Raw genomic sequence first — 26052 nt, 5'->3', positions numbered from 1 at the left:
CTGCTAAGATGCTCAGAGCACTACACAGTGTGCACCAGTAGCTTTTTAATGACACAGCATAATTCTGAACCAGGATCAGTAGCCATGTGTCTATAGTCTAAGTCACTTGGAAGGCTGAGACAGGAGCCTATGAGTCTATGAGTTCAAATACAGCCTGGGCAACAGGTCTGAAAAAAAATTAAAAAGAATGATTCTGCATTACAGACTGCATCTCTAGGAACAAAGTATCTCCCAGGCTATTTGGAATATTAAGGTCTTTTCACTGTTGCTGTTGTTTAATTTTTTTTTTTTTTTTTAATTTGGCCGGGGCTGGGTTTGAACCCTCCACCTCCGGCATATGGGACCGGCCCCTACCCGCTGAGCCACAGGCGCCACCCTGTTGTTTAATTTTTTAACTACAGCAATGGTAAGGACAAGTTAAAAAGTTAAGTTTCTGGCCAGTTGTGGTCGCTTATGCTTATAATCCCAGCATATTAGGAGGCTGAGGGAGGAGGATCGCTTGAGGCTGGGAGTTTGAGATCAGAGCAACAAAGAAATATCTTGTCTCTAAAATAAATAAAAACAGAAAGTTTCTGTTTACCCAAAGAATCACAAATAGGAGGATTTACCTGTCATGTCTATAGCAGCTTTTTAGGAATTTTTTTTTTGGAGACAGTCTCATTGTATCACCCAGGCTAGAGTGCTGTGGTGACAGCACTCAACCTCAAACTCTTCAGCTCAAGTGATCCTCTTAGCTCAGACTCCTGAGTAGCTGCAACTACAGATGTGTGCCACATACACGGCTAATTTTTTCTTAGTAGAGATGGAGGTCTCCCTCTTGCTCAGCCTGGTCTCAAACTTCTGATCTCAAGCAATCCTCCGGGCCTCAGCCTCCCAGAGTGTTGGGATCACAGGTGTGTGAGCCACTGCAGAGGCGGCTGCTTCTTCTTTTTTTTATTTTTGTAGAGACAGTTTCACTTTATCACCCTCGGTAGAGTGCCATGGCATCACACAGCTCACAGCAACCTCCAACTCCTGGGCTTGGGCGATTCTCTTGCCTCAGCCTCCCGAGTAGCTGGGACTACAGGCGCCTACCACAACGCCTGGCTATTTTTTTGTTGCAGTTTGGCTGGGGCTGGGTTTGAACCCGCCACCTTCAGTATATGGGGCCGCCCTACTCACTGAGCAACAGGTGCCGCCCCACAGGCTGCTGCTTTAGGGATTCTTAAGATGAGAAGTTTAACTCCAGATTCTTTTTCTTCTATTATTTCCAATTAGAAGGCATAATGATATTAATGAAATTGCTTTTGACTATTATCAGTGGTCAAACCACAAGAACTTCCCAGTTCACTTTAAATTCTACAAATCCTAAAACTAAAATACAAAATTTGAACACTTTCCCCTGCAGAAGAAATGCAGAGGTTCATGAGTCAGACTTGTAAAGTATCCATTTACTACCAAGTATTGATCCTGTATCCTCTGCACAACACACACTGTATAATGCTTTGTGAACAACACAAGCGTAACAGCAATTATTGTCCCTATTTATATTTTTCCACTTGTAATAAGTGTTTGTTCTTTGCAAGGTGGGGGCAAGTGGAGAAAACAAGATTCAAAAGACTTCACAGTTTGAAGAATAAAATGAATAGAAAAAAGAATGGTGCAAAACACAGCAGTAGATTCAACAGGAGAATGAGGGGGGGTTATCTACACTGAAGAATTATTGCTGCGTTTTCTCAGTAGGGATTTGGCAAGATAAACAGGAAATGCAGACACTCCAAAGAGCTTTGCATTTCTAGCAGAGCCCTCTCCACCCCTCTCCCCATTGGCAGGAAGCAAACCATAGAACATTTGCAAAGAATGGGACAGATTTTACCTGCTCATGGTGCCCAGGCTTGTCTGCCGCTTGCTGGGAGTAGAATGAAGAGCAGAGGTTTCAAAGGAGCAGGCATAAGGCCCATGCTGACTCCAAATGGACAGCACTCTGCCCACTGAGTAGGGTAGAGAACAGAAGACCTTGTCTGCTATGGAGCCTGGAGACCTCAACCCTTTCAGGCCCTGTGTAAACTGGGTCATGAAGAGCCTCTGAGTGGTAGGCATGTGACTGGAGAAGCTCCGTTTTTTTGTCCAGATTCGGTAACATCCTGGGGAACAAAGTGCTAGAAGCGTGTGAAGGCCAAGGACAGAGCAGTCTGCCCTGGTCTGGACTATGGCAGTGCCTCCGTAGTCTCGGAGAGGAGCAGGAGGCTGCAGAGGAGCCTGAGTGTGTGCCTGATTATGGAGGCCAGCGTCTTCCCTGAATGTGGCCATCCCAGGGCAAGCGTGGGACAAGAAGAAAGAAAAGGTCCACTTGGGAGGCTGTGACTGGCACCGGGGGGCCTCTCCTAAGGCAAGTCTTGCTGGAGCACAGTGCTCAGGAAAAGTCCTGGAAGACTCAGCCACACAATCTGAGCCTGATTTCATGTGAAAGGATACTGGCAAGATTTCAGAACCAAACAGCAGCGATGGCATCTTGTTGCTCAAATCTATGAAGCTCATTTTGATGGATTCGAGAGTATAAAGTGTCAACGGCTTACTGTTAGGCCTCTTATCCCATCCACTAGCTGCCAAATATGGATTCAGCTGCATCATATTGTATGAAAATCCATCCAGGAACCGTTTATATCTGAGGCGCTTGTAGGTTTTAGCCACTGGAAGAAGTTCAGAGGAACACCGCTGATATCTTAGTTTCTGGGTCTTTGCGGCTGGGGCCAGTTTGGAGGCAAGGATGGACAGCTTGTTCAATAAGGCTGCTTCTTTGGTAGGCTTCCTAAAATTCATGCTCCTCAAGGGATGGCATGGTGTCGCCTTCTGCTTTGGTATGTGGCTAATCAAGCTACTGGCAGGTAGTGTTTTGGGTTCCAATTGTGTAGGTGGAGACACAGCGTTTGAACTAAGAAGTCTGTGTGCTTTTGTGGAGATGGGATCAGAGGAACTCTTTAAAAAGGCAGAACTTCTGATTTTCCTTATTTTTCTCCCCACACTGACTTGCTCCTGACAGGAAACTTTCTTACATGTTCGATGGGGCTGCTTCTTTAAGGGAAGTATTTCTCTCTTCCCAAAGGCACCATGTATCTGATCACACCCAGCAGTGTTGGGGTCTTGTGCTGTCCTGGAGGCACCAGGAAGGCAAGGACCTGTGCACAACTCAATGTCCTTCTTTAAAGGATGCCCTAAGTTTTCCTCCTTTTGGTTTTCCACCTTCTGAGTAAGTGCAGCAATGTCCACCTGGGCCAGCTTTGCTAGGGTGATTTCTTTCATCATGGCAGAATCATCTTTGTCAACCTTAGGCTGGTTCTTGTTTTGGGCATTGTCTAACAACATGTTAGATGATACACATTGTCCCAATATTGTATGTGCTTCGTTCCAATGTGTACATTCCTCTTCGTTCTGTGACATGTAGTCCAAATGCCTCTGGCTTTGGTGTTTTCCAGCATCACCAAGCATTCTCTGGCATTGAGAGTGAGTCTGAGAAATCCTGCTCATACAAGCAGTATCATTATCTCTGATAACCATCTCTTCGGATTCCTTCCCAATAGGTAAATGACCCAGTGGTTCCCTCTGATATTCTTCAGCTTCTTTTCCTATCACTTTAGGTTCTGTTTCCATTGTCAAAGGCAAATGTCTATGTGTGGAATTCTCAAGAGGATGACCAGGTTTGTGAGCATTCTGTTCCACACTGGTATATACGCTGTCTTCTCTGCTAGAATTATTTGTATCTCTTGGTATTCCTTCCTTCATTTCAGGCGGGACTGTGCAGTCCTTTACATTCTCACAAAGCATTTCATCAACTTTTGGTTTAAATGGAGTTTTCAGGTCACTTTCTTCAGTATTAATATTAGTTTCTGAATTTTCTTGAGAAGACAGACACAAAGGCATTATCTCAACGGATTCCAGGCTGCCTAGGAAAAGAGAGTTCTCTTCTTGGCATCTAGAAGACATCAAGTCTTGCAAGGAAACTGCAATGGCATTTTCTTTGTCAAACCCAGAATTTACTTCTAGTCTTGATCCTTCAGTCACTTCTTGTGTTTCTCTCAGAAATGCTCCTTTACTTTGCTGCTCATGATGATTATAATTCAAAGACACATTTACTCCATCCAATATTCTTATATTTGGTTCATGATCTGAAATAGGCTTTATCTCTGAACACTTTTCCATTTCACAGTCTTTTAAAGATCTACATGGTCTCCCTTCACATGATTTTTTTATTTCAAGAGATCCCACTGTAGAAACTGTAGCATCTGGGAAATCTGAGTCCTGGTCAGTCCTTTCCATAAATACAGCAGTCGGTTTTCCTCTCTGAGACAAGGTACTGCTCAAGGTTTCTGCAAATGGTGATCTATCTGGTCTTGCTACACTGTCAAGTACACTAGATGCTGTCATGGCCAGCAAGCCTTCTGCAGGCTTATTACCACAGTCTGTGTAGGTGGCATCCACCACACCGTCTGTGGACTCTTCACAACCAGAAATAATTTCAAAGTCTCCTTTCAAATCACCTTTCTTTGGTCTACCACAAAGCTGTGGGATATTACTGCTTGAAATGACCGGCAGATCCTTTTGGTGGTGGCGTACCCCCCTGTTAGGATCTGTGATGGTGTCTCTCTGGTCACTACCTAGCGTCTCCTTAGTTGGTTTATCTTCATTTCTGCCTTTATTGGGTTTCTTTTGGCAATTACTCTGGCAGCCAAGAACTTCATTTGCCTTCTGATCAAGAGTTTCAGCTGCTCTGTTTGTGTTTTTAAAATTGGTGAACCTATTAGTAGGAGTCTGGTCCAACAATACTTCAGGACTTGGAATGTTTGCGGATTGGTTTAGTTCTTGGGTAGCATAAACAGAGATGTTATACTTACAAAGTACAGTCTCTTTGGGTATATTCCGTTTCTTTCCTTTTAACCTTTCCTCGCTGGGTTTGATGTGACTCTTGGTACAAATAGCTTTGTTTGAAATGCCAGTATTTAACAGGACTGCTGTCATTTCATTTTTTATCTCATCTCCAGGAAGGCTGCCTTTAGTTTCCTTCCCATCTAGTTCACTTCCCTCTGCTGTACCACTCACTTCTTGGCTGTTACCATCCACAGAGTCTTCTGTCCCTTGAGTGTGGCTGGTGCTGTGTTGAAATGCATTTTTATATTTTGTTATCAAAGAGTTATTAACTTTCAGACTGACTTTGCTGGACTCAAAAGTAGCACAAGAAGGAAAGATGTTCTCTTCTGGTGCATTATTTCTTACACAATGACGGTGAGAGATATCCTGAGATTGAACATTTTGACATTCTTCAACAGAGACCACTTGAGGAAAGCCAGCTACTTCTTTCTTACTTGAGAGAAGCCTGGAATGTGGATCCTTTGTTCTTGAATCAGCCATTTTCTTTTTTTTCTCTAGGTTTTCTGGTTTGATGTTTAAGGTAGGACTGCTTGAAGAGGCACCACAGGTTTTGTCACCTGGTGGAGAGATGTCTTTCATTTTTGTCTTAATGGGAATGGTCTGGGCATTAGCAAGAACATCTGCTCCATCCTCTAATGGAGGGTGATGGCTTGGTTGGGCATCTTTGCTTGTTTCTAAAGGCATCTCTTTGTTTATTTTTTGTAGAAAGTCAGTTGGCAACTTCGTGTGGTCTAGAGAATTAAGGGACACTTGTTGATTTAAAACACATTCACTTTCTACATTATTTATAATCAGTTTGTTAGTATAAGAAAGTTCATTCATCTCACAGGCAATGCTCTGTTCATCTAAATGAGGAATATTGTCATGTGAGGGCTCTATAGCTTTCTCCGACCCAGGTCTGTAATAAAATTCTGGGGATGGTGGTAACTGAACGGTATCTTTGCTGGGCCTTAAAACCTCATTTATAGGACTTATCTGATCTTCTGGCATTAAACTCACAAGAGATTTTCTTTCAAACAGAAAATCATTACATGATGCTTCATTTAAATGGGTGTCACCTTCCAGATTTCTCTGGATGCTGACTAAAGAGTTAGAGTCTTTATTGTAAATCTTTTCACTTAACATATTGGGCTCTACAGCGGTTGTCTTTTCTGGCTCTTCCACCTGCATCAAGGAAGAAAAATTGCCTTTTTCAGAGTGTCCACCTGGATGGCTCATATTAAAAGTTTCTCTATGGTTCTCAGGGTTTGTCAAGTTTTCTTGAATGTCTAAAGTTATTTTCAAATCATTCTTTTTAAATATCACTTCTGCAACTTCAGTAAAAGAACTGGGCATTAGTGAACTACAGCTCTCTGTACAGAGACCGCCCTGAACGCAACAGTTATTGAGGATATTTTCTTTTGAAGAATCAACAGTTTTTTTTCCACCACAACAATGATGACCAATCTCCTTTTCTGGCTGTGTGGCAATAATAGGAAAGAGTTCCCTTCTTTTACTCTTGGGATTCAAAAGGTGTTCTTCATTTTCTTCCCTAGAAGCCAAGTTCTTGCTTCGATCATCCCCATCAAAAGAGGAACTGTCTGTCTTTTCAGCAGATCCCTTTGGCAAACCATCTCCTTTAAAACCAGATTTTTCTAAGGATAATGTTCTGCATTCTGGACCAGACAAAGCTGATGTGAAACACGAAACTTCAGAATTTTCTTCCAAGGGTTTTATAGCAACTACATTTCTTCCAGTTGTGGGACCATCAAGTGCAGAACTGTGATTTTCATGATGGTGGCCATGAATCTGTCGATGATTGTCAGTTGCTTCACAGACAAGGTTTAATTTACACAACTCTTCCTTCCCATTGTCCACTTTGGAAATGGCACTGTTCCCTGGTAATAATGACAACCAAGAAGGACAAGTTTTTAATTCTTCACAATCTTTCTCCTTAGGAGTTGCGTCTGTTAATCCAGGGTCCACAAAGGTTAAAGGCTCTAGGGTAACTAATCTGTTGGTTTCTGAAACCTCACCACTGGTCATGATTTTGTTTACTTCTGGGTATTTGCTGCACCCAGCTGAAAGACCTTTACTCACATTGCCATTCTTGTGTCCTTCATTATTATCCATCTCAGTGCCATTGACCTTCATACTTTGTACTTCTTCAATGGATTTTGGCAGAGTTTTGGTTATAATTTGTACATTTCCTTCTGTGCAAAAGAAATAAACCCAAATCAGTATGTAATCATAAAAGAAAAATTATTTGCTCTGCCCTCATGAATTTCATAATGCTAAAAACAACAACAAAAGACCCAAGTCACAAAACTAGTGTGCTATACCATTGATTTCGCTTTTCTTTCTAAAATATGACCAGACAGCTTTCCTTATTTTTGGAGATAGTGTCTTGCTCTGTTACCTGGGCTAGAGTGCCAGGGTGTTGTCATAGCTCACCGAACTCCTGGGCACAAGGAATCCTCCTGCTTCAGCCTCCCGAGTAGCTGGGATTATACACGTGCCACCATGCCCAGCTAATTTTTATTTTTTGTAGAGATGGGGTCTTGCCATGTTGCTTAGGCTAGTCTCAAACTTCTAACCTTTGGCAATCCTTTTGCCTTGGCCTCCCCAAATGCTGGGATTACATATATGAGCCACTGTGCCCCACCAGAAACCAGTAAATTTCAACAAATGCCTTTGTGTAAATGTTACACAGCATTCATAGATCATTGCTACATGACTGAATACAACATAGAGACATATTCCTAATTCAGTCTTAAGACTTCTTAAGAAGTCTATTTTAAAACATTTTTGGAAGAGACTCACAATATAATAGCCTATGTTACTAGATGACCATCTATCTTCTCATTACTTGAACTTAGATAAGTCATAGATGAAATTACTCTTTGAAGAAACACAATGATTCACAAAACATTATATAAAAGATTAATCTGTAAGTTGAATATTACTCTTGAAGCCAATTAACTGGCTTTCTACAAGGTTGACCTGATAATTATTGAAGCTAAGTGACAGTCTTGATACTGTAGCGACTTTTTTCTTTTGAGACCAAGTCTTACTTTGTCACTCTTGGTAGAGTGCCGAGGCGTCACAATTCACAGCAACCTCCAACTCTTGGGCTTAAGTGATTCTCTTGCCTCTGCCTGTCAAGTAGCTGGGACTATAGGCGCCAACCACAACACCTGGATATTTTTTGTTGCAGTTGTCATTGTTGCTTAGCTGGGCTGGGCTGTATGTTTGAACCCATCAACTTTGATGTATGTGGCTGGCACCGTAACCACTGGGCTACGGGCGCCGAGCCTGTAGCAACTTTTGAAATAATGAAATGTGAATCTACTTATGTGTCTCTTGTATTTCCATATGAATTTTAAGATTAGCTTCTCAATTTCTGTAACTGTAAATACCTGTTAAATGGTTATAAAGCCAGAACTCAGATCTTCAGATGAGGTCATATAAGTCTTTTGCTTCTGAAATGGGCCGCTGCCTCTCGGAATACACATATTTCACCGTACAGTATGCCTAATGTTTCTAACAACTTGTCTAATCTTCTTCTTCATCTTTTTTTTGTTTGTGAGACAGTCTCACTTTGTTACCCTGGGTAGAGTGCCGTGGCATCATCATAGCTTATACAATTGATTTAAAAATAAAGTCTATTATTAATTTTTTAATTAAAAATGAAATTATTGGGGGGGCGGCACCTGTGGCTCAAAGGAGTAAGGCACTGGCCCATATGCCTGAGGTGGCAGGTTCAAACTCAGCTCTGGTCAAAAATTGCAAAAAAAAAATGAAATTATTGGCTGGCCTCAGTGGCTCACACCTATAATCCTACCACTCTGGGAGGCTGAGGCAGGAATATCTCATGAGCTCAGGAGTTTGAGACCAGTCTGTGCTAGAGTAAAACCCTGTCTCTACTAAAAACAGAAAAACTGCCTGGGCAACATGGCAGTTGCCTATAAGTCCCAGCTACTTGGAAGCCTGAGGTAGAAGGATCACTTGAACCCAGGAGTGTGAGGTTGCTATGAGCAAGATGACGCTGTGGCACACTGGCCTGGGGCAACAAAGTAAGACTCTGTCTCAAAAAAAATTACTGGGCAGCACCTGTGGCTCAAGGAGTAGGCACTGGCCCCATATGCCAAGGGTGGTGGGTTCAAATCCAGCCCTGGCTAAAAAACTGAAAAAAAAAAAAAATTATTATTATTAATTACTACTTATTATTTTTTTTTTTTTTTGAGACAGAGTCTCACTATGTCTCCGTTGGTATGTCTCCTATAGCATCATAGCTCACAGCAAACTCAGATTCCTGGGTTTCAGCAATTCTCTTGCCTCAGCCTCCCAAGTAGCTTGGACTGCAGGCGCCTGCCACAACGCCTGGCTATTTTTTGTTGCAGTCGTCATTGTTGTTTAGCTGGCCCAGGCCGGGTTTGAACCCGTCACCCTCAGGTTTGAGGTAGCACAACCACTGTGCTATGAGCGCTAAGCCTAATTATTACTTTTTAAAAACAAGGCCTAAGGAATCAGGTATGGTAGTATACATTTGTCACCCAGTTACTCTGGAGGCTGAGGCACGAGGACTGCTTGAGGCCAGGATTTAAGAGGACACAGTGTGCTATGACACACCTGTGAACAGCCACTGCACTATAGCCCGCGTGACACAGTAAGACTCTGTCCCTATTTTAAACAAATAGGGCCAAAGTTTTAGACACATATTCTTTTAAAGATATATATATATATATATATGGCCAAGAAGCACCTAAAAAGGCACTCATTAGTCAGTAGAGAGAAGCAAATCAAAGCCATGAGATACCACTTCACACCCATTAGGAGAGCTAGAACTAAAAATAAACAAAAATACACACACACAAAAAGTGCTGGAGGCTTGGCACCTGTAGCTCAGCGGCTAGGGCTCCAGCCACATACACCAAGAGCTGGCGGGTTTGAACCCAGCCCAGGCCTGCCAAACAACGACAAATGCAACCAAAAAAATAGCTGGGCGTTGTAATGGGCGCCTTAGTCCCAGCTACTTGGGAGGCTGAGGCAAGAGAATTGCTTAAGTCCAAGAGTTTGAGGTTGCTGTGAGCTGTGACACCACAGCACTCTACCCAGGGTGACAGCTTGAGACGGTCTCAAAAAAAAAAAAAAAGTGCTGGAGAGGATGCAGACTTCTATACTTCCTATACTGCTGGTAGGAATCTAAATGGTCCAGCCACTTTGTTTGGCAATTTCTCAAAATGCTAAACGTAGTCACTTTAGAATATAGCAATTCTATCCAAGAGAACCAAGAATTTATGTACCATAAAAACTTAGACACAAATGTTGCCAACGGCATTATTCATAACAGCCAAAAGGTAGAAACGATCCAAATGTCCATCAGGTGATAAATGGATAAAATGGAATTATCATTCAGCCATAAAAAGGAATGAAGGCCAGGCATGGTGGCTCACATCTATAACACTAGCACTTTGGGAAGCGGAGGCAGGAGGCTCATTTGAGACCAGTCTGGGCAATAAGTGAGACCTTGTGTTACCTCCACAAAAAATAAAAAAAGTTTAATTGGGTGTAGTGGTATATGATTGTAGTTCTAGCTAGTTGGGAGGCTGAGGCAAGAGGATTGCCTGAGCATAGAAGTTTTTTCTTTTTTTCTTTTTGAGGCAGAGTCTCACTCTGTTGCCCAGGCTAGAGTGCCATGACATCAGTTTAGCTCACAACAACCTCCAACTCCTGGGTTCAAGCAATCCTCCTGGCTCAGCCACCCAAGGACTGGGGACTACAGGTGCCCACCCTAATGCCCAGCTAATTTTCCAATTTTTAGTAGTAATGGGGTTCACTCACGGGATCTCCCCACCTCCCATAGTGTCAGGATTATAGGTGTTAGTTGCTGTGCCCAGCCAAACTGAGGTTTGAAGTCAAAGCAGTGACCTATGTGATGCCACTACACTCTAGCCCAGGCAACAGAGACCTTGTCTCAAAAATGGGGAGGATGGAATGAAGACGTGATATATGCTACAACACAGATGAACCAAGAATCTAGGCACCAAAGACCATATACCAGAAGGTCTCGGTTACAAAGTGTGCATTACAGGCACATTCGTAGAGACAGAGGTAGATTACTGGCTGGAAGAGAATGGGGGGAGGGCGGGATGGGGAATGACTACATGCACAGAGTTTCTTTGAGGAATGATGAAAATAAAATTATGGTAATGGCCGTACAACTCCGGAAGTACCTGAAAAACCACTGAGTGTGTACTTCATATAGGTGAACTTCATAGTATGTAGTTCATGTCAAAAAAGCTGTTTTTTAAAAAATGCTTATACTCCAATTATAAGTAACATAAGAAAACTGGTACTTTCTGTATGTGCATTATCTCCATATAACCATAATTTGGGACAGACATGCTAGAGGTTGAGAAGGATTCAATAGCATTTCTGTCAAAACCTTCTTCTGGATCAAAAATTTCCAGTGGTTATGGAAACTAAATATGACCTAAGTTTTGGGTTATCTTACACACTCATCCATGGAAAATGTGCAATAGGATTGCAATATTGTAATGTCTTATAAAAGGAAGTTCAATTATGGAGGTTAAAAGAGGCTGCCTACAAAGAGGATAGCCTCAGGTAACCTTAAAAGCTTTCCTCTTCTGGCTTGGTGCCTGTAGCTCAAGCGGCTAAGGGGCCAGCCACATACACCAGAGCTGGTGGGTTCAAATCCAGCCTGGGCCTGCCAAACAACAATGACAACTACAACCAAAAAACAGCTGGGTGCTGTGGTGGGCGCCTGTAGTTCCAGCTACTTGGGAGACTGAAAGAAGAGAATTGCTTAAGCCCAGGAGTTGGAAGTTGCTGTGAGCTGTGATGCCAGAGCACTCTACCCGGGGTGACAGCTTTCCTCTTCTCCTAAGCTTATACTGACTGAATATCTAGGTTCCCAAATTACAAATAAAGTTAACAAATAATGAAAAATATTCAACTTCTCAACTTGAACTCCGGTAGGAATGCAAAATGGTATAACTACTCTAGTAAACAGTTTGATAGTTTCTATTTTTTTTTTTTGTAGAGACAGAGTCTCACTGTACCGCCCTCGGGTAGAGTGCCGTGGCGTCACACGGCTCACAGCAACCTCTAACTCTTGGGCTTAAGCGATTCTCTTGCCTCAGCCTCACGAGCAGCTGGGACTACAGGCGCCCGCCACAACGCCCAGCTATTTTTTTTTGTTGTTGTTGTTGCAGTTTGGCCGGGGCTGGGTTTGAACCCGCCACCCTCGGCATATGGGGCCGGTGCTCTACTCACTGAGCCACAGGCACCGCCATTTTTTTTTTTTTTTTTTTTTTGAGACAGAGCCTCAAGCTGTTGCCCTGGGTACAGTGCCGTGGCATCACAGCTCACAGCAATCTCCAACTCCTGGGCTCAAGCGAGTCTCCTGTCTCCGCCTCCCAAGTAGCTGGGACTACAGGTGCCTGCCACAACGCCTGGCTATTTTTTGGTTGCAGCCATCACTGTTGTTTGGCGAGCCTGGACTGGATTCGAACCCACCAGCTCAGGTGTATGTAGCTGGCGCCTTAGCCACTTGAGCCCCAGGCGCCAAGCCAGTTTGGTAGTTTCTTATGAAACTAAACATAATACTTTCCAAATGACACAACCTAGGTATGTGCCAGGTAAAACAACAATTCATGCACACATGACAACTTACATGCAAATGTTTTATAGCTATTTCATTCATAATTCCCAGAGCAAGAAATAATTTAAATTTTCTACAAATGGGAAATGGATAAACTTTGGTACAACTAGACAAGGGAACACTCTTGGCTATAAGAAGGAATGTACTACTGATGTATACAATAACATGAAATGCACTATGGTAAATGAAAAAAAGCTAGACCCTAAAGCTTCTCCTGTATGATGACATTCTAAAAGAGGCAAAACTACAGAGATAGAAAAAAACAGATTAGTGGCTGGTAAGGGATGGGTTGGCAAGAGAGACTAAACCTAAAAGGACAAAAATTGCTGAGATGATGGAAATGTTCTGTATCTTGCCTTTGGTGGCAGTTACACAACTCCACGTATTTGTTAAAACTCACAGAAGTTTACACACACACATTAAAGGGTGAGTTCTAAAGTATGCAAATTATACCTCAATTAAAAAAAAAATTCAGTTCCCCAAATATTTAGGCATCATCCTTGTTGCCTCTTAAATGGATGTGGTACTAGCTGATTTTTCAACTTTCAACCCCTAAAATATAAGCTAAACGAGGATAATGACATAAGTAGGGAGTAAAAGCTCTTCAACAAAACAGGAAACAGTAAGTATTAGCCAGGCACAGTGGTTCATACCTATCCTAGCACTATGGGAGGCCGAGGTGGAAGGATCATTTGAACTCAGGAGTTTTTTTTTTTTCCTTCACACTGGATTAACATAGCCTTCTTGGTGTTTTCTTAGTTATGGTGTTAAGACATTTACATTCTACATCTACTAAGTTTCACATGTACCCTTGTAAGATGCACCGCAGGTGTAATCCCACCAATCTCCCTCCCTCTGCCCACCTCCCCCCTCCCTACCCTCCCTCTCCCCCTTCCCCCTATTCTTAGGTTATAACTGGGTTATAGCTTTCATGTGAAAGCCATAAATTAGTTTCATAGTAGGGCTGAGTACATTGGATACTTTTTTCCCCATTCTTGAGATACTTTACTAAGAAGGGTATGTTCCAGCTCCATCCATGTGAACATGAAAGAGGTAAAGTCTCCATCTTTCTTTAAGGATGCGTAATATTCCATGGTGTACATATACCACAATTTATTAATCCATTGAACTCAGGAGTTTGAGGTTGCAGTGAGCTACCCAGGGCAACAGATTGAGACATTCTGTCTCAAAAAAAAAAAAAAAAAAAAAGCCAGCCTACTTAAATGTAACTGAAAATAGGAAAAAAAAAAAAAAGAAAGAAAAAGTCAAAAAATAAAAAAATAGAAAACATTCATCAAATTATATATTTTAAAAAAGTCAATAAACTCCAACAATCTATGTGAATCTAAGGCATAAGGGCTTTATTTACAGGTCATTCCACTCCCTTGTAATGCTCAATTTATTCATATAACAGAAATTGAGGCTTATAAAAGATTGTTTCATCTTTATTCTAAATTATTAAAATACTTATTCCCCAAAATTACACGAGGTAGAATTTCCCTCCTTGACTACTTTCACTTCTTCCTCAAAATGTATTTCTCTGTCGGTTCTGCCAATGCTCTGTCAACTTCTAGCAACCTTCCACATAAGACTTCATGAAATCGCAACTGTGGGGATTTAGTCTCATGGTAATGAGTGGGAACTAATTTATTTATTTATTTTTGAGATAGAGCCTTAAGCTGTCACCTTGGGTAGAGTGCCATGGCATCACAGTTCACAGCAACCTCCAACTCCTGGGTATAAGTGATTCTCCTGCCTCTGCCTCCCAAGTAGCTGGGACTACAGGCACCTGCCACAACACCCAGCTATTTTTTTTTTTTTTTTGGTTAAACCGTCATTGTTGTTTGGCGGACCTGGGCTGGATTTGAACCCACCAGTTCAGGTGTATGTGGCTGGTGCCTTAGCCACTTGAGCCACAGGCGCCGAGCCAGGAACTAATATTAGCATTGTTCCCAGTGCCATTCCACCTTTTCTACACTTAACCTTCTCAAACAAGCCCAGTTATAGTAAACGCAAAGAAAACAACCTTGATAAAATCAGTTTTATAAAAATATTAGGCTCAGCGTTTGTAACTCAAGCGGCTAGGCCGCCAGCCACCTGAGCTGGCGGGTTCAAATCTAGCCCAAGCCAGCCAAACAACAATGACAACTACAACCAAAAAATAGCCAGGCATTATGGCGGGCACCTGTAATCCCAGCTAGTTGGGAGGCTGAGGCAAGAGAATCACTTGGGCCCAGGAGTTTGAGGTTGCTGTGAGCTGTGATGCCATAGCACTCTACCAAGGTTGACATAGTGAGATGCTGTCTCAAAAAAAAAAAAAAAAAAAATATATATATATATATAAACAGAAAATTATGATGAAATAGCCATACTGAAAGTCAGAATATCTTTATTTGATGAGACTCAGAAAAAAAAGTCAGCAGAGCAGAAAGGGAGAGACCAGTCAGAGTGCCTGACAAGATGAGTGTCTCTTGTGAAATGGCCCCTCAATTTGACTACTCCCATCACTTCTCCTCCTCCCCACCTCAGATGGCTCTGCCCTAGTATAATCAAGAAATAAGAAATGGCTGGGCATGTTGGCTCATGCTTATAATTCTAGCACTCTAAGAGGCTGAGGCAGGAGGACTGCTTGAGCTCAGGAATTCAAGACCAGCTTGAGCAAAAGTGAGACCCCATATCTACTGAAACTGCAAAAAGCTAGGCAGGCATGGTGGCAGGTTCCTGAAGTCTCAGCTACTTAGGAGGCTGAGCTAGAAGGATCATTTGAACCCAGAAGTTTGAGGTTGCTGTAAGGTAGGGTGATGTCACAGTACTCTAGCCTGAGCAACAGAGTGAGACTCTGTCTCAAAAAGAAAAAGAAAGAAAAAAAAGAAATAAGAAATGATAGGCAAAATAGCATCCTACCAATTAAAGAGACCTTCTGTTTAGCACAAAATTCCTTTTACAGTGTTTAACCTATTCTGATTTCACGTCACTGAATAGCAGCAGAAAAATGACTACAAAGAGGGCGGCGCCATACCAGAGGTGGCGCATACCAGAGGTGGCGAGTTCAAACCTGGCCCTGGCTAACAACTGGAAAAAAAAAATGACTACAAAGAGCCTCAAAATTGGGCAGCGCCTGTGGCTCAAAGGAGTAGGGTGCTGACCCCATATACCGGAGTTGGTGGGTTCCAACCCAATACCATGGTACCTTGGCAGTACAGTGAGAAGGACACCGTTTATACAAATTGTTATATAGAGAAGGAAAATAATGCACTGAGGGGAGAGTGCAGAAGCCTAGGTTCATTTACTCAATAACTAGAGGGTCCAAAATTATTCTTTAGTAAACTTATAAACTGAAGTCCTCCCATTCAGATAACCAAAATTTAATATAAATAAATGTAAAGCAATTTGTACAGTGCTCAACACCGAACTCATATACAAAATGTTCTATGGCAGTGCAAACAAGTAATAAAACAAAAGCAGCAAGGATATGTCAGATTTTCATCAGAAAACTTAAATCTGGGGTAGAGTAAGAATTTTGGCAGCTAGGACTCCCAGGGACAGAGTACAACTAGATTTCCAAGAAGAATCATTTAGTTCTCAATTCTGTATTTGAAAATAAGGCAGTAGATACTTGACCTTGGCAAAGCAAGCTAAATTGCTCGCCACACTACAGAAGAACATGTGAGTCTGTTTAAGTTACATCTTCTGGTGACAGCATGCACTGATCACACTCCCAGGGCTCAAGGCCTTCACAGAATCTTCTTTTCTGCCTTGCTACGACTGGCTGTGACTCTGGATGGTTGAGCTTGCTTCCTCATGTGTACCATAGAAATACCTTGGAAGCCTCTTGGGGAACTGAATGAACGCATCTTAGGTACTAGGCCACTGCCGCTAAAACTCCAGTAGAGCTCCCCCATATCAAACTGAGAACCTTACACAGGACTTTTGAGGGGAAAAAGTTAAATAATTTACTTTACCAATATAAGTTATAACATAACAATGGTATCTGAATAGGAAGAAAAGTGCCACAGAATATTCACTTTTCAGAACAGTTTATCTTATCTATGTATGTCCAATGTGCCCCAAGCTTTTTAGGTAGAGAATAGACAGGGTAAGTCTGAAAGGCAGACTCTCAAGCAAAAAACAACTCTCCTACTTAAAGGCCAGTTCAGTGGTTAAACCAAAGTGTAGTTTAACGTACAGAGTTAAGTTTTGTGGTAAGACTGTGAGTGAAAATATACCAAAGATTATTTATAGCAATATTAGAGCCCCACTAAAAAGATCTTGCAGGTAGGGTAACTGTTTTTTTTCTTTTTTTTTAAGAGACAGGGTCTCACTCTGTTACCCAGGCTGGACTGTAGTGGTGGGATCATAGCTCACTGTAGCCTTGAACTCTTGGGCTCAAGTGATTCTCCCAAGTAGCTGGAACTATAGGTACATGCCACCACACCTGGTTAATTCTTTTTATTTTTGTACTGATGCAGTTTCACTGTGTTGCTCAGGCTGGTTTTGAACTCCTGGCCTCAAGTAATCCTCCTGCCTTGGCCTTCCAAAATGCTGGGAGTACAGGCGTAAGCCACCGTGCCTGGCCTGAAACTGGGAACTAAACGGTGTGTGTAGAAAGTGGAAAAAGGAAAAGATTTGAGAGAAATAAATACCTTTGCTTCTTAGAAAATCTTCAGGGAGGTCCGCACATAAAAGTTCTTTGCTGGACTGCATCAGGAGTTCCTCCTACAGTAAGAAAATCCAGCAGTCAAGGAGGATTCAAAGCTTGCGAGTATTAGTTACTATTTGAGAGAATTCTTTATGACTCTGGGAAATTTGCTATCAGTCACAAGGACTGGGAACTCAAGGGAACCCCAAATTTAAGTAAGTATAATCAACAAAAAGTTCTACTTTTCTAGGATTTGAGCTTGAAAAGCCAAGATTTTTAAGGTTGGACTATAATAGTTTTAAAACATCAACCTGTAGATCCAAATAAACCCTATAAATGCCTTCTAAATCAAGGAACAAATTGCTGCAACGCAATTTTAATATCATGTGGAAGAAAAAAATATCAAGAGATCAGATTTTTCTCAGTCCCTAATCATTCTAGATATCATAATGTAAATTTGTTCCCTGCCCACTCAACTTATTAGAAGGTTTTCTTCATCCTCCTTCATCGGGGACAGGGAGAAGGAAAAAAGAGAGAAAACCATCAATGACAACCAGTTTCCTCCTGCAGAAGAAATTCAGAAAAACAGGAAGGGGCAATGGCCCTGGAGCCCCAGTTGGTCAGAGTTATCAGTCCTAACTAGCTGGGAGACTGACCAACCAAAGACGCTGCTTACACTAAACTCTCCATGGGGGTCACCTCTTCTCCTGTCTTCTAAGGCCTCATTGATTTAATTAAGTAAAAAGGTTCCGACACTATGGTCTATAGCTGTCACTGCTACAATGTGAATTCTTATAAGTGCTTAAGAAAAAAAACAAAAGCCATTTGGCTCTAGACAAAGTTCTAGCAGTAGAAACAGAACTCAGAAGCGGGAAGGAAGATTTAAGCAATGACAAATACAGATGGCACAGAAAGTTGATCCATGCCAACCAGAATGGACTGTCCTTTATGAATATATGAAGCAGGATTACTCTTTCCCTTTGTATTGCAACTTTAGCATGGAACACTGACACTTTTACAGAGCACAAACTAAAATATCTCCCAGATACCTTACATGTAACATATTATATTTAGCAAAAGAAAAAAATTCAAATTCTAGCTTGAAGGCAGACTCAATTTGTAAATGAGAGAAGAAAAAGCTATTAGAAAACACATTTGGTCTTTTCTTATTAATAAATTTGAGTTCTCTGTGGATTCTGGTTATCAGACCTTCGATTGACCTGCTGTTGGATCCTGCAATTCTTCTACTAGGAGTATATCCAAAAGACCAAAAATCACTTTACAAAAGAGCTATTTGCACCAGATTGTTCATTGCAGCTCAATTTGTAATAGCCAAGTCATGAAAGAAGCCCAAGTGCCCACTGACCCATGAATGGATTAATAAATTGTGGTATATGTATATCATGGAATACTATGCAGCCTTAAAAAAATGAAGCCTTTACCTCTTTTATGTTTACATGGAGGGATCTGGAACATATTCTCCTGAGTAAAATGTCTCAAGAATGGAGGAAAAAGTATCCAATGTACTCAGTCCTTCTATGAAACCTACCTATATTTACTCACATTTTGTTATGAAAGAGAAAACACAACTATAGCCCAGGATGAAGGAGAGAGATGGATGGGAAGGGAGGGGAGGGGGGAAGTTTGACAGAGGGAGGGTAAAAGGCGGGACCACACCTATGGAGCATATGACAAGGGTACAAGTCAAATCTGTCAAGTGTAGAACATAGATGTTTTGGCACAATAATCAAGTAAATGAGTTGAAAGCTATGTTGACTGGTTTGATCTAACCACATCAGATTGTACAAAAAAAAAAAAAATCAGCACATTGTACCCCACATATGCATGAAAGTATTCATGATCTATGTGTATCTGACTTAATAAAAAAAAAGAAAGAAAACACATTTGGCAAATGTCACAATAATATTTAAAGAAGAACCATCTTAAATAAGAATCATCAATTAACACTAAAACTCAGAGCTATATGCTTTAATGAGAAACGGAAGACCAGGCACAGTGGCTAACGCCTATAATCCTAGCATTCTGGGAGGCCTAGGTGGGTGGATTGCTTGAGTCCAGGAGGTGAGACCAGCCTGAACAACAGCAAGACTCCATTTCTACTAAAAATAGAAAAAAAAGGCTCAGCGCCTGTGGCTCAAACTGCTAAGGCGCCAGCCACATACACCTGAGCTGGTTGGTTCAAATCCAGCCCAGGCCCACCAAACAACAATGATGGCTGCAACCAAAAAACAGCCGGGCGTTGTGGCGGGCGCCTGTAGTCCCAGCTACTTGGCAGGTGGAGGCAGAAGAATTGCTTGAGCCCAGGAGTTGGAGGTTGCTGTGAGCTGTGATTTCAAAGCGCTCTACCCACAGTGACAGCTTGAGGCTCTGTCTCAAAAAAAAAAAAAAAAAAGAAAGAAAGAAAGAAAAAGGAAAAAAAAATAGCGGGGCATCGTCATGGCAGGCTCCTGTAGTCCTACCTACTTGGGATGCTGAGGCAGGAGAATCACCTGACCCCAAGAGGCTTAGTTTGAGGTTGCTGTGAGCTAATGACACCAGGACTCTCTTCCCAGGGCAACAGAATGAGACTAAGCCAAAAAAAGAAAAATACAAATTTTTACATATTCTCAAAGTATCTCCCCAGAAGATACTAATTACAAAGGGGAGAATGTTGACTTCACAGTGGAGAAACCTGACAGTCCCCACTCAAAGGGATTGTACTTCTCCTCTCCATGAAAGAGGTATCCCCAGCTGCCTCCTGATAGGCCATGCTGAGAGGAGCCAGCATCACGGCTATGGTATCCCCACCCCAAAATGAACAACCAGAATCTAATCACAAGGACACTGGACAAACCCAAATTGAGGGAAATTCTACAAAATAAATAGTCCATAGTTTTCAAAAGTATCAAGGTCAAGGGCAAAAGAACTATTCCAGACTAAAGGAGTCTAAACACAAATGAACGCGACAAAGTGGTCCAGCAGTGAGACAACTGATCAACTTTGAATATAGTCTGTAGATTAGAGTACTTGGATCAGTGTATCAGTTTTCTTTTTTTTTTTTTTTTTTTTTGTAGAGACAGAGTCTCACTGTATCGCCCTCGGGTAGAGTGCCGTGGCGTCACACGGCTCACAGCAACCTCTAACTCTTGGGCTTACGCGATTCTGTTGCCTCAGCCTCCCGAGCAGCTGGGACTACAGGCGCCAGCCACAACGCCCGGCTATTTTTTTGTTGCAGTTTGGCCGGGGCTGGGTTTGAACCCGCCACCCTCGGCATATGGGGCTGGCGCCCTACTCACCGAGCCACAGGCGCTGCCCTAGTGTATCAGTTTTCTGATACTGATGAATATACTATAGTCATGTAACAGAATATCCTTGTTTGCTGGGAAATACACATTGAAGTACTCTGTGACTGTACTCTGAAACTACTGAGCAAAAATGCAAGTATGGTAAGTTGTTATGTGTGAGGAGTCTGCACTAGACGCTTATGAGACTTTGTATTAACTTTGCAACTTTTCTGCAAGTCTCAAATTATTTCAAAATAAAAGGTTGGGAAAACAGTCGGGCACAGTGGCACAGGCCTTGTCTCAGATACTCAGAAGGCTGAGGTGGGAGGATCACTTGAGTCCAGAAGGTGAAGGCCAGCCTGGGTAACACAGTGATGCCTCACCCCTTGAAAAAAAAAAATAGTTGAAAAAGCATTCATTTGTAGTTACATTTGATCCTTTCTCCAAAATGATACTACTCTGTGTTTTTCTAGTCTCAGGTTGAATGTTTCTGAGGTGTGAGAACAGATACATGTACTATTTAAAATATTCTTTCAGTTTAATAGTTTATGGAAAAGGCAGAGTGCTGGAGTAAAAGATTATAGGATGACAAGTCAGAGCTCTGTTCTAATCCTAGGACTCTCACTTACTAATTATATGGTGCTGGGAGTAACCTTACAGGTGGTTGTAAGAATAAATGGGAACTACATAAAACACCTAGCAAGGCACCCTGATAGGATAGGGTGCTCCTTGAGCAGAAAATCCCATTCTTCATGAGAATGCAGACACCTGTTATCCCTTTCTGTGAGAAAAGCAAATACGGCTGTCACCAAGATTCCAGGATGTCAACTGGAATGACTACCACAAGCTATTCTGGGGCTACCAAAGCCTCTATAAAGTGACAGTGAAGCTCAAATTAGCAACATACAGCTCATTCAGATCCCAAAGGGCTGTGGTAAGCTTGGGCAATTAATGCTAACTGGCTCTGCACCCTCACAGCAGTTGCTGAAATTTTAGTTCTGCCCCACCTGCTACTTGAAGGAGGTATCCCCAGTTGGAGGCCCCAAAATACCCTGGTAGAGTGCCAAGTCCACTGCTTTAGCCATGTTACCTTCTCCTGGGTTAACAATAATTTCTAACAGGGAAGGGGAGAAAAAGAAGCAAGAAGTAAGTCACTCCACTTTCTCCCTGCCTTGCCGACTCCTCTTTAAAGGTTCCAAGTTAAGGAAAACTCCAGCATCACAGTATGCTGAAGACTCTATAAGGTTTGAGACATCAGGTATAATCAGGAACAATATTGGATAGATAAGGAAAAAGCATAAGGTTGAAGACCCTCCACCCACCACACAGCAACCTCCAGATCAGGTGGGAGCTCTGCAAGTCTGGGTCCCTGAGTACAGATGTGAGTACAGAACAACTCACTTGCATGCAACGAACATGTTAGTGTAACAATCCTTTATAAACCCCAACCGTCACCTCCTTCAAAGTCAGCCAATCATAATTTGAATACTTGCAGGCATTTACCAGATATAATTTCCTTTTCCTACAGTATTTTATCAGCTAAACTTTTTTTTTTCTTTGAGATAGACTCTCACTTTGTCACCCTGGGTAAAGTGCCGTGGTGTCATAGCTCACAGCAACCTCAAACTTTTAAGCTCAAGTGATCTCTTGCCTCAGCCTCTCAAGTTGCTGGGACTATAGGTGCCCTCCATAATGCCCAGCTACTTTTTAGAGAAAAGGGCCTTGCTCTTGCTCAGGGTGCTCTCAAACTCATGAGCTCAAGCAGTCCACCAACCAGGGCCTCCCAGAGTGCTAAGATTACAGCCACTGCGCCTGGCCCTAAGCTAAATGTTCTAACTTTCAGCATTCCTTGAAGAGTCCTAAACATTTCTACTGTCCATACTCAAATTCTGACATCTGACCATCAATGTATTAAAGTTTCCTGCAAAATCTGTCTTGAATAAATGAATCAACTTTCAAAATATACATTCCCACAGATCCCCTGTTCAACATCAAATGAGATAACAACGCAGTTTATAGCATCCTATAAACTACAGAAAAGAAATTCCAAATAGCCGGGCATTGTGGTGGGCGCCTATAGTCCCAGGTACTCGGGAGGCTGAGGCACGAGAATCGCCTAAGCCCAGGAGTTGGAGGTTGCTGTGAGCTGTGTGACCCCTACGGCACTCTACCAAGGGCGATAAAGTGAGACTCTGTCTCTACAAAAAAAAAAAAAAAGGAAAGAAATTCCACATAATGCAATTTATGTTTCAAATTGACAGCAAATTCTCTTCACGCACCCAACATTTCACCCACTTGCCAACTGTTTTGAAATCAAAATCAATTTATAATACTTCTCCAGAGTTTTGGCAGATTTTAGGAGGGTCTTGAAAACAACTACTACTCTTTATCTATGTTTTTTTTTTTTTTCTTCAGTTTTGGCCAGGACTGGGCTTGAACCCGCCACTTCTGGAATATGGGACCGGCACCCTACTCCGTTGAGCCACAGGCACTGCCCCTATCTATGGTCTTATTTCCCATTAAAAGTTGGATCCTGGGGCGGCGCCTGTGGCTCAGTGAGTAGGGCGCCGGCCCCATATGCGGAGGGTGGCGGGTTCAAACCCAGCCCCGGCCAAACTGCAACAAAAAAAAATAGCCGGGCGTTGTGGCGGGCGCCTGTAGTCCCAGCTGCTCGGGAGGCTGAGGCAAGAGAATCACGTAAGCCCAAGAGTTAGAGGTTGCTGTGAGCCGTGTGACGCCACGGCACTCTACCCGAGGGCAGTACAGTGAGACTCTGTCTCTACAAAAAAAAAAAAAAAAAAAGTTGGATCCTGGCTCAGCACCCATAGCACAGTGGTCATGTCGCCAGCCATATACACTAAGGCTGGTGAGTTCGAACCCAGCCCGGGCCAGCTAAAAACAACAATGACAACTGCAACAGAAAATAATCTGGGTGCTGTGGCGGATGCCTATAGTCCCAGCTACTTGGGATGCTGAGGCAAGAGAATTGCTTAAGCCCAGGAGTTGGAGGTTGCTGTGAGCTTTGTTGCCACAGCACTCAACCAACGGCAACATAGTGAGACTCTGTCTCAAAAAAAAAAAAATTAAAAAAAAAAAATAAATGAATGAATAAAAGTTGGACCCTGTCTGTACGAAAAAATAGAAAATTCAGCCGGCCATGGCAGCATGCTCCTGCAGTCCCAGCTATTGGTGAGACTGAAGCAGGAGGATCACTTAGGGCCAGGAGATGGAGGTTACAAGTGATCTATGATGACAGTACGGTACTAGCTCAGGCAACAGAGCAAGATAGTATCTCAAAAAGAAAAAAAACCAACTAGCCGGGTGTTGTGGCAGGCACCTATAATCCCAGCTACTCGGGAGGCTGAGGCAAGAGAATCGCCTAAGCCCAAGAGCTGGAGGTGGCTGTGATGCCATGGCACTCTACCGAGGGCAACAAAATGACACTCTCTCTCAAAATGAAACAAAACAAAACAAAAAAACAACTGGCCCTATGTCCTGGAAAGGAGGCAACTCTCTGATTTACTGCCTATAGTAGACTAGTTTAGAGCAGGAAAACAACAAATACCTGGAAGGAAAGAATATACATAAAGCACTTCAGCTTTTATAAGCAGGGTGGTTTTAAGCTCCTCAGGGTCTGACGTATTTCTGAGCCTTGAGCCCTATTTGTAACCCCAGAACTCTTGGAGCTCCTCCAAACCTGAGCTTCCCAAAATGGAGGCCTAGGGAGATCACTAAGGGAAGGGCAGCAATTAGTCCATCTACAGATGGCTCTGCACACTGAAATATGCAATTACAGGGCCACAGTGTGGTATGCCCTACTCAATGACATTTGTGGAAGAAGCCATGATTACTTTCACAGCTAAGAACACTCTGAAAATGAAAGAAACTTATATCTTTGGACAGATCTTTCAGTTTCCTATTCTTGCATATCTAAAAAGAAACAACTATAAAACAGTAAAGTTACCTTTGCACAGCTTAAAGGTAACTTTAAGGAATTTTCCTCCACCTATCTCAATTTGGAGAAACAACTGGTGACTTTAAATAAGGCACTAATTATGTTAGCTGGGTGAGAGATATACTAAGACCTTTCCACTATGAATTATCCAAGGGAACTGCTGAAATAATTAAGAGAAAATTCTATCTTAAGCTTCAGGAATGTGCTTTGGGTACTTTTCCATCGCAGACTGTTCACGACGTAAGACAAGCATGAGCGAACTATTACAGAACAACAGTGTCCTGACAGACCCAGAAAACAGTTTATGGCCACTAACTTTACTACTGAGCCCATAAAGTTCTTATTTTTCACCTTTCAATCACCAAAAATTGAATTCTTTCCAACATGGCTTCCTTTTAAGCAAACAGCAAGCTCCTTCACAGTATTGGAAATTTCCCTAAGGAACAAAGACTCTCAGGGTTAGAAGTAGCAAGTTTAATGGGCATTTAATGCAATCACCTTTCATTTAAGTTAACTCATACACATGGCATAAGACTGGGTCTCTTATGAACACACCATTACAAACAAGTTTTCCCAGTAGTATAACCTGCTTCATTCATGCATCATGTGACCAATAGCCATTGCACTTCCTTACTTCATCTTCCTTCTCCATATATCTTTAAATATCTGTCAAAAAATGCATATTGCATCTCCACATTACATGTAAAACAGTTCAGAACTTTTTCTGTGTTGAATACAACTGAAGTTACCATATCCTACAACCAAAACTTTCACAACACATCCAACCCAGACAGACCTATCATTGCGCATGTATGTGTGTGTGTGTGTAGGTGGGGAAACAAAACATATAAAAAGTTTAACATTCTATACCTTATATCTAAGCACCAACAAAAAATAAAAACCATGCATCATATAAAGAGTTTTCAATGCTAATCATCCTCATGGGATGCCACATACCCATCTCTTCGTATCTTTGGTGCAAAGTTCTTAAATAAGACCAGTCTTTTCCACATGCTGGCTAGCAACTTTTGCATGCAGTGTAGTTTTCGACCTTTCTCCTATAAAAGGGGAGTTCAGAACTGAATACTTTCTTTCACAATTCAGCTTGGCTCTTGCAGCTGTCCCTTCCTTAGCCCTGGTCTGAGATAATTCTCTCTCCTTTTCTTTCTTTTCCCCTGTCCAACAATGGGGTGATCCTGATTAAACCACAAAATTACTAATTATAGTTTTTATACTTTTTGACACAATCCAAAGGCAGGAAAGAGTTATTTTTTGCTGATTTATCTTTTCATGATTAAAATATATTTAATTCATGATTGGAATATTTATTTCAACTCTTTATCTGGGTCCTTTAAAAAATGTTAAGACCAGGTTCGGTACCTGTAGCTCAGTGGTTAGGGCACCAGCCACATACACCATGGCAGGTGGGTTCGAACCCAGCCCAGGCCTGCTAGACAACAATGACAACTGCAGCAAAAACAAAAATAATAGCTGGGTGTTGTGGCAGGCGCCTGTAGTCCCAGCTACTTGGCTGAAACAAGGCTGAAGGCTGAAACAAGAAATCACTTAAGCCAGGGCGGCGCCTGTGGCTCAGTCGGTAAGGCGC

At 42.2% G+C, this 26052-nt stretch overlaps 1 protein-coding gene across 9 annotated transcripts in view; it reads right to left on the bottom strand.

Annotated features, from left to right (window-relative positions):
* PRR14L (proline rich 14 like) overlaps positions 1 to 26052 on the bottom strand; it is a 74860-nt gene that overhangs the window by 31897 nt on the left and 16911 nt on the right. For 5 of the 9 annotated variants that reach the window (XR_008379737.1, XR_008379736.1, XM_053589958.1 and 2 more), the window contains 2 exons: positions 17212 to 17284; positions 1856 to 7094 (listed from right to left, as the gene is read on the bottom strand). Coding sequence is in view for 6 of the 9 variants with exons in the window: in XM_053589958.1 (XP_053445933.1) it covers positions 1856 to 7094; positions 17212 to 17284 (5312 nt within the window). In the remaining 3 variants the exon portion in view is untranslated. Of the gene's footprint in view, positions 1 to 1855; positions 7095 to 17211; positions 17285 to 26052 lie in introns of those variants that run through there. The other 4 variants (XM_053589961.1, XM_053589964.1, XM_053589962.1 and 1 more) reach the window with 3 other exon arrangements.

The sequence above is a fragment of the Nycticebus coucang genome, chromosome 4 (genome assembly GCF_027406575.1).
Source record: "Nycticebus coucang isolate mNycCou1 chromosome 4, mNycCou1.pri, whole genome shotgun sequence".
Classification (NCBI taxonomy): Eukaryota; Metazoa; Chordata; class Mammalia; order Primates; family Lorisidae; genus Nycticebus; species Nycticebus coucang.
Note: the sequence above shows the minus strand (reverse complement) of the source record. Positions and strands in the feature narration are given on the sequence as shown.